The sequence below is a fragment of the Rattus rattus genome, chromosome 2, assembly GCF_011064425.1.
Source record: "Rattus rattus isolate New Zealand chromosome 2, Rrattus_CSIRO_v1, whole genome shotgun sequence".
Taxonomy (NCBI): domain Eukaryota; kingdom Metazoa; phylum Chordata; class Mammalia; order Rodentia; family Muridae; genus Rattus; species Rattus rattus.
The window spans coordinates 118,614,167-118,629,602 of record NC_046155.1 but is presented as its reverse complement, the minus strand read 5'-3'; the positions used below and the strand labels follow the sequence as shown (position 1 = coordinate 118,629,602).

Here is a 15,436-nt window from a genome sequence, read left to right as displayed (position 1 = left end):
CAGACGCTGGGAGAAAAGGTCATGTAGAACACGTGTGTGTATTTCTAGTTAGCAGAATTGCTGCCATGAAATGCATGTCCAATAAATGTTCTTAATACATGAATGAATCATGGACCAGATGACCTTGGGTCAACCACAAATGTACCCCAAGGGGTCTCTTGAATGTTAGTAAAGTCTGACCAGTTTAGCACACATCTCCCAGCCCTGCCCCCAACAGGCTGTCCCAGAGTCAGTCACGATGCAATCATAAGAGGGACACTCTCATATTTCTTTAAAACCAGAAAAGTTCTAATATTTATAAAGTATTTTTACTTAATCTTATCTTTAAAGGGGAAATTGAGGCTCAACAAAGTCAATTGACTCATTCAAGGTCATAAACCAGCAAGTGGTTGAAAGTCTATGTGTCAGAACGTGGTCAAGAAAATAAGCCTTGGGGAATGATACCATGGGAACTGTGAGAGGCTCCAGGAAGACAGGTAGAGAGCCTTATTTTACCTCTGATACATTTTACATTAGATGCATTTTACCTCAGGTGCATTTTGTTCCCTGGTTTCTTCTTGAACATGATTTTTGTGCTTTGTGTGACAAACACTTACATTCAATTTATATGACATGCTTATTCTTGTAGGACACCAGAACATAGCTAATAGAACCCAATCTGGTCAGTGAATCCTGACCGTGGATCTGGCCTTCTGCCTTGTGTCTTCCCCACGTGTAATCTACGCCACATGCCAGGCCATTGTGTTTGCACTGGTCTGTCCTGAGAGAGTTCTGGGAAAGGGCTGCTCGGTTAATATTTGGATGTGCTTACTGATGCTTATTTGCATCTTTTTCAGAACTCAAACAACCTTCCTTGGATTGTTGTTTTTTTATTTGTCACATTCCTGTATAAAAGTACACCGAAACTGAGGTAAGACTGTCTACAGTGTCAGACTGTAGTCTGCCCATTGTCTCAGGCCCTCAGATCCCGGGTTCAGCAGACAAGATCTGCACAGGTGATGAAGTGGACAGGGGCGGGTGTGTGTGTGTGTGTGTGTGTGTGTGTGTGTGTGTGTGTGTGTGTGTGTGTGTGTGTGTGTGTGTGTGTGTGTATGTGTGTGTGTATGTATGTGTGTGTGTGTGTGTGTGTGTGTGTGTGTGTGTGTGTGTGTGTGTGTGTGGTATGAATGGATTGCTTACAAATCAGTGGTTAATTGATTTCAAGAGCCAGGTCTAGTCATCCTCCTTCAGAGAAGGGCCCCCTTCAGCTTCTCTGACCTATGAACTCATCAACTTTGGGAATTCCCGCCATTCTCTCCACAGATCGCTTCTGGGCCATCTTTTCTCCTTGCCTCTCTTGCCACTCCTTCAGTTCTACACATGGCTAGACCTTTTGAGTGTGTCAACACTGATTACCACCAGTCTCCTCATTCTTGGTTCTCTCTGGTTTAATCTGGGCATTTTAAAAAGGTTTATTTATTTATTTTTAATTTCGTATACGTGTTGGGGGAGAGTGGCTGCCTGAGAGTGGAGGTGCCTGTGGAGGTCAAAGGTTGGATGCCCTGAGGTTGGAAATACAGGTGGCTGTGAGTCACCCCAACACGGGTGCTGGAACTGAAATCAAGTTCTGAGGAAGAGCACTACGTGTTCCCAACCACCAAGTTGCCTCTCCAGTGTCCAATCTGGGTGTTTAAAAGTGATCTATTTTCTCGTTCACTGATCTTGGTGTCTTGGTGGTCTGTCTGCTGTTAAACCTATCTGTCCACCCAGCACTGTGTGCAGATGTGGGGAGTGTGAGGATGCACAGGGCAGGGGAGGAGAGTTTGGAATAGCTGGCTGCTAGTTTTATCATGTGGCCCAGACTAGCACTGAATGCACGATACTCCTTCTTTAGCCTTCCCCGTTCTGAGATCCAATACCATTCCTGCCTCCATTGAGTTGTTTTTAAAATCTAGCAGAGTTGATATTTTAAAAATATATTCTAGGACCAGGCATGGTGGAACATATCTGTAATTCTAGCAATTGAAAGGTAGAGGCAGATCCCTGTGAGTTTGAGGCCAGCCTCGTGCACAGAGTGAGTTCCAGGACAGTTAGGGTGTACTTACTGAAGGCTTGTCTCATTTAATCAATCAATCAATCTTCTAAATATCTCAGGATATTTTCCTTTGCCTGTCTTGCTCATTTCCCCTCTATTTCCTCCATATATTAATTATATTTATTTTAAAATCCTTGCTGCAAACACTGACATCTGGACCATCTCTGAGTCTTTCATTTTCTAGGTTTCCCCTTCCTGACTCTAAGCATATGGCCCTACCTTTCTGGAGGTCCAGTCGTTTTTTTTAAATCTCCTGCTGAAATATCCAACGATTCCATAGAATGCGACCATCTTCCAGGGGAAATTCCCCTTCTCCTCTGCTGGGCAAAGTAGATAGACAAGAAATCCTCTCTTCCTTGGGCTGCACTGAGGCAGCCTGGGTTTCAGCTCTGGTGAGGTTCAGTGTCCCTTGGTTCACTCCTGGACTTAGAGCAGGCCCTTCAAACCCACATTGTCACAACGCATATACTGCCTTTAGATTTGTACATAGCTGAGTGTGGCCTTAAACTCCTGATGCCCCTGCCTCTACCTACCACGTGCTGGGGTTGTAGACATGTTACTCAGGTGTCCCCTCCTGTCATTTAAGCCATGTCATCATCAAGGTCTTCTCTGGTTTCTCCACCAGCAGCAACCCTTCTGCAGGGCTCAGCTCAGTGCACAGCCTTAAGCTGCCCCTAGGCAGTAAGTGCCCAGATGACAGAGTTTATAGGAGCCCAGTGACCACTCCTCACTATCCCTGCGGCTTGCATGGTTTTGTGCACTGTTGATTCTCGCAGGGGCTTGGCTTCTATATACCATGAATGAAGAAGATGTCTTGGGTTGGGGAAGGGAGAGCCCGCCACGTTGAAGCTCCTTCATGTTGAGCTTCAGTTCTATCTCTTGGTCACTGCTAAGTGCTTTGCTGATTTCCCTCCCCCAGCAGCATCTCTGCCAAAGTCACACCCCAACCTTCATCCTGTGTCCAGAATTGGCAAATGTTTACAGGAGAGAGAGGCCACCATCTTGGCTCTGAATGGTCTCATCTCTCTGGCTCTTATCGTGGTAGAGTTCTCTGATGCCCCTAAATCATATTCATGGGACTAAGGGTGCAGCTCTTGGGTACAGTATTTGCTTTGCGTGTGCAAGGTCCTAGGTTCAAGCCCCCAAATTGTCCCCAAAGTCCTATTTTCCTTCTTGTTATCGGAGAGAACACTGGCCCACTAGAAGCTCCAAACCTCACTTAGAGCAGCGTGCCGAAGCAACACGGGTTCAGACACACACTTCCCTGAGTGCCTGGGCATTAGTCTACAGTGGTTATGGGGAACATGCAGTCTCTCACAAGGCTCAAAGTCGTGCTGCTCACATCAAGGGAGCACGGCTGGGCTCAGCAAGCCAGCCTAGCTTGTGGGTATGGCTTCGAGCTCAGCTGCTCTCCAAGCCCTGCAACATTCCATGTAACGCAGGGATTCCAGACCACTTAACACCTGCTCATCTGTTTCCTCCTCCATCTGCAGCATGTACTGTGGAGAGAGCAAGGAGCTGTCAGACCACAGTCCACAGCCCAGACTCATCCCATCTCCTTCTCTTCTGTCTCCCAAGAGAAGGGTCCAGCCACTCAGCCAGAGCCAAGCTCACTCCGGTCTCCTGGGTCCCATGTCTTTGTCTCCAGCTCCAGGGCATTCCTCACTCCCATCCAACTGCACTCTGTACTCTCTGGCCCCCACAGGTAACAAGAGGTCTGTTTGTCCTTGGGACACAAGATGCTGACCTTGCAGAACTCAGGAGGATTTCTGCGGAGGGAGCGGCATCCTCCTCCTCCTCAGCACTCACTGAAAGTCTGCTCTGTAGTCACCAGTCCCTGTCATCAGCATCAAAGTGCCAGGACCCTTATCTACAAGCTGGACATCGGCCAGGAGGGAGAGAAGTGAAAGCCACATTCGCCATACTGCCCTTGTAATCCCTCACACTGGCTGGCTCCCTGCAGGCCTTGGCTGGTTCCTAACTGGCTCGCCCAAGGTTCTGAGACATCCTAGATCCAGAGGAAGGAAGGGGAGGAAAGAAAAGAAATGGTGGCAGGGAAGGCCACCACTGAGCATCACAGCATCCTTGTACCTTGCCTTAACTACCTGAGATGTTCGCCCTGAGCAGAGGGACAAGCCACATCTATGTGAGAGGGATTGCCCGCTGCCTGCCCCAGAAAACCCAGGGCACCAACCTTCAGAGAGCATCAAGTGTCAACCCCAGTGCCCATGATGACAAAACATCTTCTTCCTTTACTTGTCACTAAGATGGGAACGGCCCTGTGCTACACCTGCCCTGTCCACTAAGACTGAGTCCTTCAGACAAGCTGGGCAGCAGCTAGTAAGACAGCTCCTTCCGCCTGCCCCTCCCAGGCTCTGTTTGTCCCTTCCAGCTAACTGCACGGGAAGGCTTGGGCATCTCTGGGAGACTCTAAGTCAGCCATGGCTCTCGATGTTCAAAGACATAAAGGAAGGAAGGAGAGAAAGTGAACACATATAAAAAAGACCCTTTTAAAAACAATGTTTCTGGTTTTTGAAAAAGTGCCTTGCTGTAGCCCAGGCTGATCTTGAACTTGAGATCTTCTTGACTTAGCCGCCTGAGTGTTAGATTGGAGGCATGCACCTACAAAGCCAGCTGGAAAGACCTTTCAGTCTGCTGGGGGTGTGTAACGGTGAAGTGCCCTGTGCAGTTCGATGGGCAGGAGGGATAGCCTGAGGTCCAGGATAAAGAGATGAGAACTTAAGGGGCAGAGGACGGCTTAGTTCTGGGCAAGAGAATGATCTGCTCCTTGGAGACTGGAGAGGGTGAGGTTGATGGGCAGACTGATCAGCTTAGGTTTTACTAGCGATACGAAAATGGCTTCATACAGTGGTGATCACTATTATATGATCACCACATTCAAGATACTTCAGATAGCATCAAAGGTTTGAGTAGGAGCATGGAGCAATGGGGCTGCCATGGGTCAGCAAAACTAATAACAACAACAATAATAATAACAATAACAACAATATAATAATAATAATAATGATGATGATAGTAATATGGGCGGGGCGGTGGTGGCACACTCCTTCAATCCCAGCACTCAGGAGACAGAGGCAGGTGGATCTCTAGGAATTCAAGGCCAGCCTGGTCTACAAAACAAGTTCCAGGACAGCCAGGGCTACACAGAGAGACACTGTCTCAAAACAAACAAACAAACAAACAGTGGCTTCTCAACATCTACGAATCCTCTTCTGCGCCCAGGCCCGAGAGGCCTCTGCACAGAGCGTGGGAAACGTCGCTCACAGCGGTGGTAGCAGCAGCAGCAGTGTTGACCACCAGCAGAATGTACAATAAACGGAAGCACGCCATAACGAAAAGCTGACCGGCAGGAAAACTAACCACGGTTGCAGGCATTAATATAGATGAATTAATATTTTTAAAGGATATCTCAAAGAACACATATGGGAGTCTATTTGTATAAAAGTCAAAGCCAGATACAATAAACAACATACTGGTTAGGGCGGGGGTCAGCACACTGTAATCCTCAGGCTAAATCCAACACATAGCCTGTGTTTTTAAATCACATTTTACTGGAGTAAGCAGTTACATAGAGTATGGGACTGTGAACATTTTCTTGCCACAAAGGAAAAACACGAAAGCTGCAAGAGATCATAAACTAAATCACTCAGACACCAGCGTGTCAAGAGGTTTGCAACCTCTGGTTTGGGGGACACACACACACACACACACACTCTCTCTCTCTCTCTCTCTCTCTCTCTCTCTCTCTCTCGTAAACACACACGCAGACATGCATACACACATACACACACACACGCGCACACAAATAAATGGCTAAATTACCAAGGGAGTGCCTGTTACAGTTTCAAGAGAGGAGAATCTCTTAATGGGTAGACGAGGGTCAGGCAATGAGGGAGCGGCCCACACATATTTTGGAATATGGACATGACTCTACTTAAGGGCCTTTGACTTTATCATGGTGTGAAAATGATTCAGAGTCATTAGAAATCGTACTTCACATTTTTATTTATTTTACTTTATTTCTGCAGTGCTGGGTCTGAAATAGGGGGCATTTGGCATGCAGTTGAGAGCTGTGCCACAGCCTCTAAATGTTGGTCTTTCTGGAGCTGGTGAGGTGGAGGCAGAGCAGGAGGAAGAATGAGGCAGAGAGAGGAGACTGGGGACCTGCTGCAGAGCAGGGAAGAGCGGCCTCTTAGGCCCAGGGGAGAAGGTCTACCTTGTAAAGCACCAGGCACAAACTCTGATGTGGGCCCATGCATGTCCAAGTCCTGAGTTCTATCGGCAACTTCCACAGGGAACAGTGTCCCCATAAAAGATCTAGTGCCTGCAGGTCACTGGAACCGCATTTTCTTAGGATACCCAAAACACCATGGCCTTGCCTTGGAGGAAGGCCAGGTAGGAAGAGAACATTTCCAAGCCCAGGAAGCTGGAGGCTGAAAGGAGTTGGCAGGTTCCCACGAGAAACTGAGGTAAAACAACCAAAAGATGGGCTATCTGCTCCCAAGGTGGATTAGCAAGATGCCCCCTCCCCCACCCCATGTTCTCCTTGTGCCTCAGAAATGGAAGGAAAGAATATGACATTCACTGAAAACCTACTGGGTGGTAGGAACATTCTAGAAACTCGATCTCTTAACAGAAGGGCTCTACAGTTTTCTTCAGAAGAGGAAATAATGATGGTGGGTAGAAGATGGGAACCTGTATTCTTTATTTTATTATTTTTTTTTAAATTCCATCTATATATGAGAGAGAGGGGGAGAGAGAGGGGGAGAGAGAGCATGTATGCAACTGTGCATTTATGGAGGTCAACTTTTGTGAGTTGGTTTTTGCCTTCCATCATGTTGGTCCAGGGAACCAAACTCAGACTTTGAAGCTTGGCAGCAAACACCTTCACCCGCTGAGCCATCTCGCCGGCTTCTGGTTGTGCTTTTGAAAGCAACTTCACATTCCTAGAATACCCTAAGTATTCTAAGGTTTCAGCTGCTCCTCTCCTTTTGAAGCACCACGAACAGGCGGGACCTTCCGCACAGTGAGCACTGCTAAATATTTGGAGAACAGGTGACCCCTCAGGTCTCTGCTAATGTAGGCTTTCTGTGATCCTATAAATAACCAGAGCCAAGGGCAGGAGAGTCAGCCAGCACACCCGCGAGGAGCACCTGCTTCAGGCAAGCCCTGCCCGTGGGCACCGGCCGGCAGCTCTCCACGCGGGTGACGGTGATCAACTTGGTCCGCGAAGAGTGCCAAAAGCGCACTGAAACCAGGGCTGCAATGGCTCAATTAACGAGTGCTCTGGAACACGGGCTTCTTAATAACAGAGTGGGCCATTCTGTGAAAGCTCACTACCAATCATGCGGCTGTAAGGACCATGGCAGGGCTCTAGGAAGCTGGGAGCTGGGCGGTGTATTTCTGTGGTCCCCATCTGTCCATCATCTGTGATCTTGGCTCACCCTTGGCACAGGCCCTGCCCCTGCTCACTCTCTTTCTGTGCACATGGTTCACCCACTGCAGGCTTGGAGAAGGGACAGCCAGGCCTGACCTCATCACAGCTTACTTCCCCATCACCACTCCCTCTCTGACATGACTATGGTGCTACCTACTCTGCCTGGGCTCTGAGACGAGAGAGCAAGCCAAGCCTACCTCTTCCTAACTCCATATGCAGAGAACCCAGTCCATACACAAACATGGGATGCACATCACCTCCCAGGGCTTAGAGAACACAGAGGCACCGAATAGCAGGGTTCTCACCAGGCTGTGTCTTTAGGGCACAACCAGAAAGGACATGTGCCAAACTGTCACTGAACAAAGGTGTTTGTGTTTCAAGAAAAATAAAGAACAGGGTGAATTAGGTCTTCCTAAGCAGCCTGGTTTCTCTCAGGTAGGCGAAGCCCTCTGTGCTTTTTTCCACCTGGAGATGACAGGGAAGAGGCACTTGCAGTGCCTGGGGTGGGCTGGCAGCAGCTGAGTGCTGGCTCCAGCATGGCCCCTCCAGCCCATGCTCTTCCTGCGGTTGAGTTTATACAGACTCCGTGTGGTTTGGCCTTAGCTCAAAACGACCTTTGAATCTCTCCCATCCCAGCGACGTGTGACTGAAGTACACCTACTCCATCCCAGAGGGACACGTTTGCTTTACCAGTAATCGATACCCTGTGCTTTGGGAGGCACATTTGACCTATGTGTGACAAGCAGAAACTCGAGGCCATGGGTTTGATGGGACCAGGCCAATAAAGAGAAGCGGGACCAAGGCCTGCCTCAGGTAATCGAGGTACGCACCTGAACTGAGTCAGGGTTCCCAGTTCAGATCAAAACTTACAATGAAAGGCCTTAAACAAAAGAGATTCATTCTCCTGTGGTGGGGAATACAATGATGGAGAAGAGACAAGGTAGCCCTGGTGCATGGGTGCATCCATGCCTGAAGGGATCTGGACCCTGGACATATGGCTGGAGGGATGTAAGGCCTAACTGAACGTGGCCCATGGCAGCTATCCAGAAACAAGTACAAACCCGCCATGTTGATTTCACAGAGATGTTAAGGGGAGCCTGCAGAACAGAGCCCACAAGTGGAGGCCTCATGTCAGCACAGAAATCTGGAGCATTCAGACAGGGCGGGGGCTGGGGTTCAAGACAGCCAGACTTCAGTATTGGGCAGAGAAGGGTAAACTGAGTGGTAATCCCTGGTATGGGCTGAAGGCCTGTGTCTGTGCCCCACCTAACTATGGAAGCCAGAAGCACAAGGTCCTCTCTTGATGTTTCCTGTCCATCTTACTTGCTGCTGTCAAGGGAGAGTCCAGCAGGGACTGTGGTGGTTCTGGAACATCTAGTACTGTTGGGACAAGAGACCTGCCCCTGTCCCCAGCTCCTGGCAAAGGGATAGTAATTCAATGACTAAGTCTAACCCACATTCCCTAGCCTTTTGCTCCCTTTGCTAAACAAGGCTCTGCCGTGGTTCTCCGTGCCGCAGTGGTGACTCTGGAACTCTAAGTGGACTTTAAGAACATAAGGTGACCAGGGACACGGTGGGAGGCAGCCTGAGGCGCTCTGGCTTAGTCTCTGAATTCCAGTGGTGCTTCAGTCTGCGTTTCCAGTTCCCACTTCTTATATGCCTCTCTACCTCAGTGGCTACCCCACACTAGGCCGGACTTGCCTCTACTTCATAACTATGACATAACGCGCCTCCCTGCACCCATCCGACTCCTCGGAGCCATTTTAGCTGGCTTCCACCACACTGCCAAGAACTGCAGAGGCATACCGATACACTGGCTGACAGTTTGACAAATTACTAAAAGCCCAGCTAATAACCAACGCATTTGCTATAAGGGCGCTGCTTTAGCTCTAGTTAAGCCCAGCAAATCCGCGGCTAACTCAACTGACAGAAGCACAAACCCATCTAAGGGTGGCTGCTAGAACCTAAAGATGAAAAGGAAGCAGGTGAGCTCAGTTCTCCTCCTCTGTCAGAACATCCTGGAGAGAGCCCAGCGATTGCAGCTAGAAAAGCACAGAGACGTGGTAATTACAACTGCAGTCCCACTGTGCCTCCCAGAAGGAAAAATAAGATAAAATAAAACTTTAAAATCAGGCACCCTTCAGGTGGCCCTTCATCGCAAATGAGCCACCTACTAGATGTCAGGCACTGTCACGTCCTTGCTACGGGCCACCCCATACCACGACCCCAATCTCGGCTGCTCAGATGGGAGAACTATTTCTTTAGTCTCTTAAGATGGTCATCAGGACAACTGCTGCTCTCTGAAAGGATGGGGACATACACTCCCTGGATGAAAAATGTCAGAAAAGCTCCTCTAATTGCCAGAGTGAGCCTTGAGCCAACCCAACGAGTCAGGACCGGTGTCATAGGAACTGGGCACCGGCACCAGCTAGCCGTGCCTCCCCACACATATAAAATCCCACTACCCATGCCTAGACCTCAGCTATATATTTAAAAGGGGAGGGCATTTTGGACCCTTTGCTGTGGAACTTGGAAGACCAATCACTTTCATCTCTGGATGTCACGGTGCTGAAAGTCAGAAGGAAACACTTGGAGGGAAGCCAGGGTCTGCCTCAGATGGGGAGGCCTTGGCAGGGTTTCCTAGTGGAGACCTCCTCATTCTCTCTCTACCGGTTAAGAGGAGACGCTGTGGAGAGGCTCCCTTCTACTGCCCAGCTCCCAGCTCTTTTGCTCTCTACTATCTAAGCGAGCTGGCCTTGTCACAGAATCCACAGGGGACCGCAGACAGTAGGTGAGGAACCACCAGCACAGGGATGCTGCTGGGGTCCGAGCATGTCTGTGCTACAAGAGCTGCAGTTTTAAGACAACCCAGAAGACACGCTCTGCTTTGGTTCTTATACCAAATACTAGAAAACAGAAATAGAATTGTGGTTTAGATGGTGCACACTGGATGTCAGGTGACATGGCAGCACAGGAAAGTATCCAGCGGATATCCAGTGGACACGGAGTAGAGACAGACAGACTTAGATGTAGAAGGATTATTTAAGGACATGATAGTGCTTTGGCTGGTGTCCCTTCATCCTCTTCCCACAAACAATGTGGCCAAACAGAGAGAGAGAGAGATAACAGAGAGGGATGAAATTTCAGGAGTAAACGGTATTGGAAGAAATACTAAATCAAATATGAAAGGCCCTGCCTGTAATTCCCGTACTCAGAAGACTGAGGCAGGAGGATTGCCTCCAGTTCCCATCTAGCCTGGGCTACATCAATACCTCCTGCTCCACAGAAAGAAAAGAGAAGAAATATTCCCCAATTAGTTGATAAAAATTAATTCTCATGACTAATAATACCAGAACCAGACTAGAGGTAACACTCACTGATCGCAAGGGTGTGCACACTAGCACCCTCACACAGGCTGTGAGAAACCTTTTGGAAAGCGCTCTGGCAGCCCACATCAGGCCATAAAGTGTTAACAGCAAGACCTATAATATTACCTGTAGGAATCCACCCGAGGAAACATTCAAAAGGAAGCAGGAGGCTTAAAATGTATGACTGGGGATATTCGTTAATGGGGAATGCTTAGGCTCTCTAACTGCAAGAAACCGAAGCCATCATAACAAATTAAGATCATTATAGGATCTTACAGTAACCACTGCATGGGCATTAAAACGTTAATTACGGAGACAGTGAGGTAACAGGGGGATCTGCTTCTTCACTCATTCGCCATGATTTTAGGTGGAAAAGAAAGAACTAGATATGTGATTATGCAGACGGTTCTGCAGCCCATGCTCCGTTTGTTATGCAGGTCTGCGATGAGACAGCAGGGTTTGGGATGCGGCCTCCCGAACCCTTCGTCTTTCAAACGCACCGGATTGCTTTGGGATCGAAATAGGCAAGGATGTCAAAACCGTCCGTCCGTCCGGCCAGTACCTTGGCTCCATCCACACTGATGATCCGATAGCTGTTTCTGGTGACATCGTAGAAGTAGGAAACAGTGACGGCCTGCTTGCTTGCCGGCACCCAGTTCTTCTTGGTGCTGGGGTCAATCTGGAAGACGTGCGCTCGCGTGGTGAAGATGGGCTGCTCTCTGCAACAGGACGGATGCATATATGAATTAATGGAACTTGACCTAATGCATAATTTAGGATTTCTAGGCCACCCACCGACTCATATGATATTAAATAGCTTATTGGCAAGAATACATATGCATGAGAACAATTAAAATGAGGGGGAGGAAGAGGGGGAGGAGAAGGGGGAGGAAGAGAAGGGAGAAGAGGAGGAGGAGGAGGAGGAGGAGGAGGAAGAAGGGGAGGAGGAGGAGGAGGAAAGCACCCCTGTAGGTAGTTTCTGCAGCCCACACAGCATTTAGCAGCAGCTACCTGGAGACTGCTGGGCAACTGGCCTAATGATCAATTTGCTTAAAATGAAATTCTTCGTTGAGAGTTTTTACATTGCTGTCAAGAGTTCTATTTTTTTTTCCTGACACCCTGTTGGCAATTGTGGGGGTGAGGGACTCTTTGGAACTAATTCATTTTAGAAAATTAAAAAATTTTATTTTGGGAGACTCTGCATCAGTTTTAGGATTCTGTAACCCATTCGAAGCTTAATGTTTAAGCATTTCTCAGGTCTGGGGAGCTGTCTTGAATGAGAGAATTATTCCATAGCCTTGGAAACATTGCCAGCTTGCTTTTGAAGCCTGTAAGGACTGTGCAGTGTAGCGGGGCTGTCAGGTTTTGTACGACCCTCCTTCTGGTCTAATCTTTACTGAGTCCCCCACTCCGGCTCGGGACTGCTCTCTTTCATCCCACCTGCCCATGACTGCTTCCTCTGACTGCTGAAAGAAATGAACCAAATTAACACATTATCTGTGTTTCTTCCTGTTTAGTAAAGAATTAATTAGGTCCTGACAATAGGGATTAATAACTAAGACAGATTTGAAAACTGTAACAGAATCCACTGCACAGTCATGAGATATCTACCTAACAAAGTAACAACGACGACGGCAACAACAACAGGAAGAAACACGGACTCATCACCAAATCTGCTTTTTAAAGAAAAGCTTTGCAGGCAAACTCTGGAAAATTCTTCAAAGTTCAAAATAGAAACTGGGGAGGGGGGCCCACAGCATGCAAAAATAAAGTCACAAAAGCACTATAGTAAGTACTGATTAAAGATACAAAATTAAATCTAAAGGTTTGATTTTGGTTTAGTCAAAGTCTTGGTGATGTCAAAAGAACTGATGACGAACAGGGCACCTGAGTGGGCACAGAAGTTCACAGGGAACTGTGTCGGTGGGGAGGGGTTGGGCAGGAGTTTCTGAGCTCGCTCATGCCCTCCCCCCATACCTCCCACCCCCACTCCCCTTACACGCAGTGCCTGCAGAAGACTCATTACTGGAAACCCAGCTCTCAGGGGAAACTTTATTCTAGGAAAGCAATTTACTCTTTGAGCCTCATACGAGGGATGTCAGATAATATTATGGATATTGGTGTGGTGTTAGAGGAACTCGGGAACATCTGGAAGAGTATGCTAAGAGTACAGTGCCAATATAGCTGCTTCTAGAGCTGGCATTCCAGAAGAGCAGCAGGAGGCCGGCATTCCTGCTCCCCTCTAGGCCCAGCAAGCAGGAAAAGTACCAGCAGGAGTGTGGGTCACTAGGTCATCTCCATCAAGTGAGTCTCAAGTTCACTCACTGGCTTCGCCCCAAACCCGCACCCTTCCCATGGCTGTGTGACAGCTGTGGAAAGAAAAGGAAGATTTTTGCCATAATGTTTCACATCTGCTGTCAAGAGGCCAAGCTGTGCAGAGCGCATATCCATGTGGGGAAGTCTAACGTCTGGATGGCACAGCTGTGCCACTCACAAGCCAGCACTGTAGCTTTCTAACCATCTAACTACAACACTGCAAAGAAAAAAATGTTCTCATGCAACATGTGAGGGATGACGTAGGTGAGCGGCTGTCACCACAGAGAGTTTGGGGGATTAAATTAGACTGAATCTTGGCTGCACTCTTCCCCTACATCATTAACCAGTAGCCCATGGGTCAGAGAAGAGCTCCTTTCAGGGATGGAGCCCCGGCTTTTGGACCTCCCCTTCTGCTCCCTCGATGAGGGGATCTGGGACTGAGTGTACACATGCAGGGTGTGGACACAGGTTTGCTAAACCTTCATGAGAGTGATTAGCCATGATTACTAAAATTACTAGCTCCCAAGCCTGTCTTAGCCCCTGGCACCTGACTCTCTAGGGAAAGGGCCTGGGGCCTCCCTGATATCAAGAGTTCTAGGTTCCTGGGAAAGCCTGTCCTTAGACCTTACCCAAGGATTCAGAAAACAACATGGTCCTCAGAGCCAGTGTCTCTCATCTAGAATGACCCAGTTGACAGTTAGTGACTCAGTCTACTCCTGAAAGGTCTACTACAACTCTGGAGGTCAACAGTGGGACTGAGGATGGATTCTAGGGGTGCAGAGTGTGAGGAGAGGGGGCTGGGGTTCTCTGGTCAGAGAGCAGAGGCAGTGTTCTCACCAGAAGGAGGGAGAGAAGGAAGTCAGCCTACTGTGCTTCAGCAATGACCTTCTTAAGTACTGGGTCCTTAAAGCCTGCAGGAGTGAGGACCTGAGACGATCAGTCAAAGCGCAGAGAGATGCTGGGAGGAAGACTGAAGGCAAGGTGAGAGCGCTTTGTGACTTATATAGCCCGAGTAGCCCGCTGTCTGCTTGGATGACTTGGGTCAGGTGAGCGCTCGGACAAGAGGCCTCCACCTCCAAATTTGTCTTCTCAGCTCTGGAATCTGAAAACCTTGAGTGCCTCCATGACCTCAACCTGGAGGTTGGGGGGTACAGCAGGTTCGTCTGGGCAAACCCCTGGTCACCAGAGCCAGGTTTTCCACAGGGAGAGGCCTAGAAGGGACGCTGTTAGGACTCCCACACCACACATCCTGGAAGTGATCACTTTACCAAAAAGCTATGGCCCTACCGAGGCCACAGAGCTACTTTCTTTGGTCTTGAGGTCCCAGCAAACAAAGGTGGTGATGAGGAATGGAGGGCAGGGGGTTGGGCATGGAGACGGGACTAGACAGGACCTGGGCCTGCACAGCCATTCTGATAGCAGTTCTGTGCCCAGTAAGCCACCCACAGGACTGGGATTTCCACATGAATAACCCAATCTGAGAGTGCTGGGGAGTTTCGAGCTATTCTTCTGATATTCAAAAAGTCTAATGTTATTTCAAGAAGAAGAAGGGAAAAAAAAAAAAAAGATCGGGATGAAAAGAACAGCCAGGCACTGACATTTACCAACTGCTTAGCATTCTGCATATGGGATTTCTCATTTAAGATCACAATAATCCTGAGGAGAAAGGGCTGTACAGGTGGGAGAGGGGGGCTCAGAATGGCCAGGAGGCCTGCCTGGGTCACACAGTAAGTGAGATCTGAAAGCTTTAACTCCCTGTTAACCGTGCCTTGCAAGAATACTTAACACGGTAGCTATGGGCAGTGTACAGCCTCTCACGTGGCTCCCAATGTAATCTCCTCCCCTTGATGGTCAGACTTACTTTGGCCTTGATTGATTGATAATTGATTGATTGGTTGATTCCGATGGGGTACAAGGCTGTTTTGAAGGCAGTTAGATTTTAGGTACGGACTCCGATCTGTGATTCTCTGACTTTGGCCTCCTCTCTGGGATTGTCACTATCAAGTCTGACTCTCTTAACCAACAGAATACAGCAAAGGTCACAGGTTGTCATGTGTGTGACTATACACAACTGTGACTTGTTTTTAACTGACTCTCCTTTGCTAGCTTTTGGAATATTAAGAGTCCCACATTATAAAGCACCCCCCTATTCTCAGGGGCCAGCATTCTACCAACCACTATGTGAGTTCCGAAGCAGATCCTTCTGCAATCAAGCGTTCC

At 48.4% G+C, this 15,436-nt stretch overlaps 1 protein-coding gene across 2 annotated transcripts in view; it reads right to left on the bottom strand.

The window, feature by feature from the left end:
* Homer2 (homer scaffold protein 2) overlaps positions 1-15,436 on the bottom strand; it is a 92,375-nt gene that overhangs the window by 21,069 nt on the left and 55,870 nt on the right. For both annotated transcript variants that reach the window (XM_032893316.1, XM_032893317.1), the window contains exon 2: positions 11,463-11,619. In XM_032893316.1, coding sequence (XP_032749207.1) covers positions 11,463-11,619 — 157 coding nt within the window. The remainder of the gene's footprint in view (positions 1-11,462; positions 11,620-15,436) is intronic.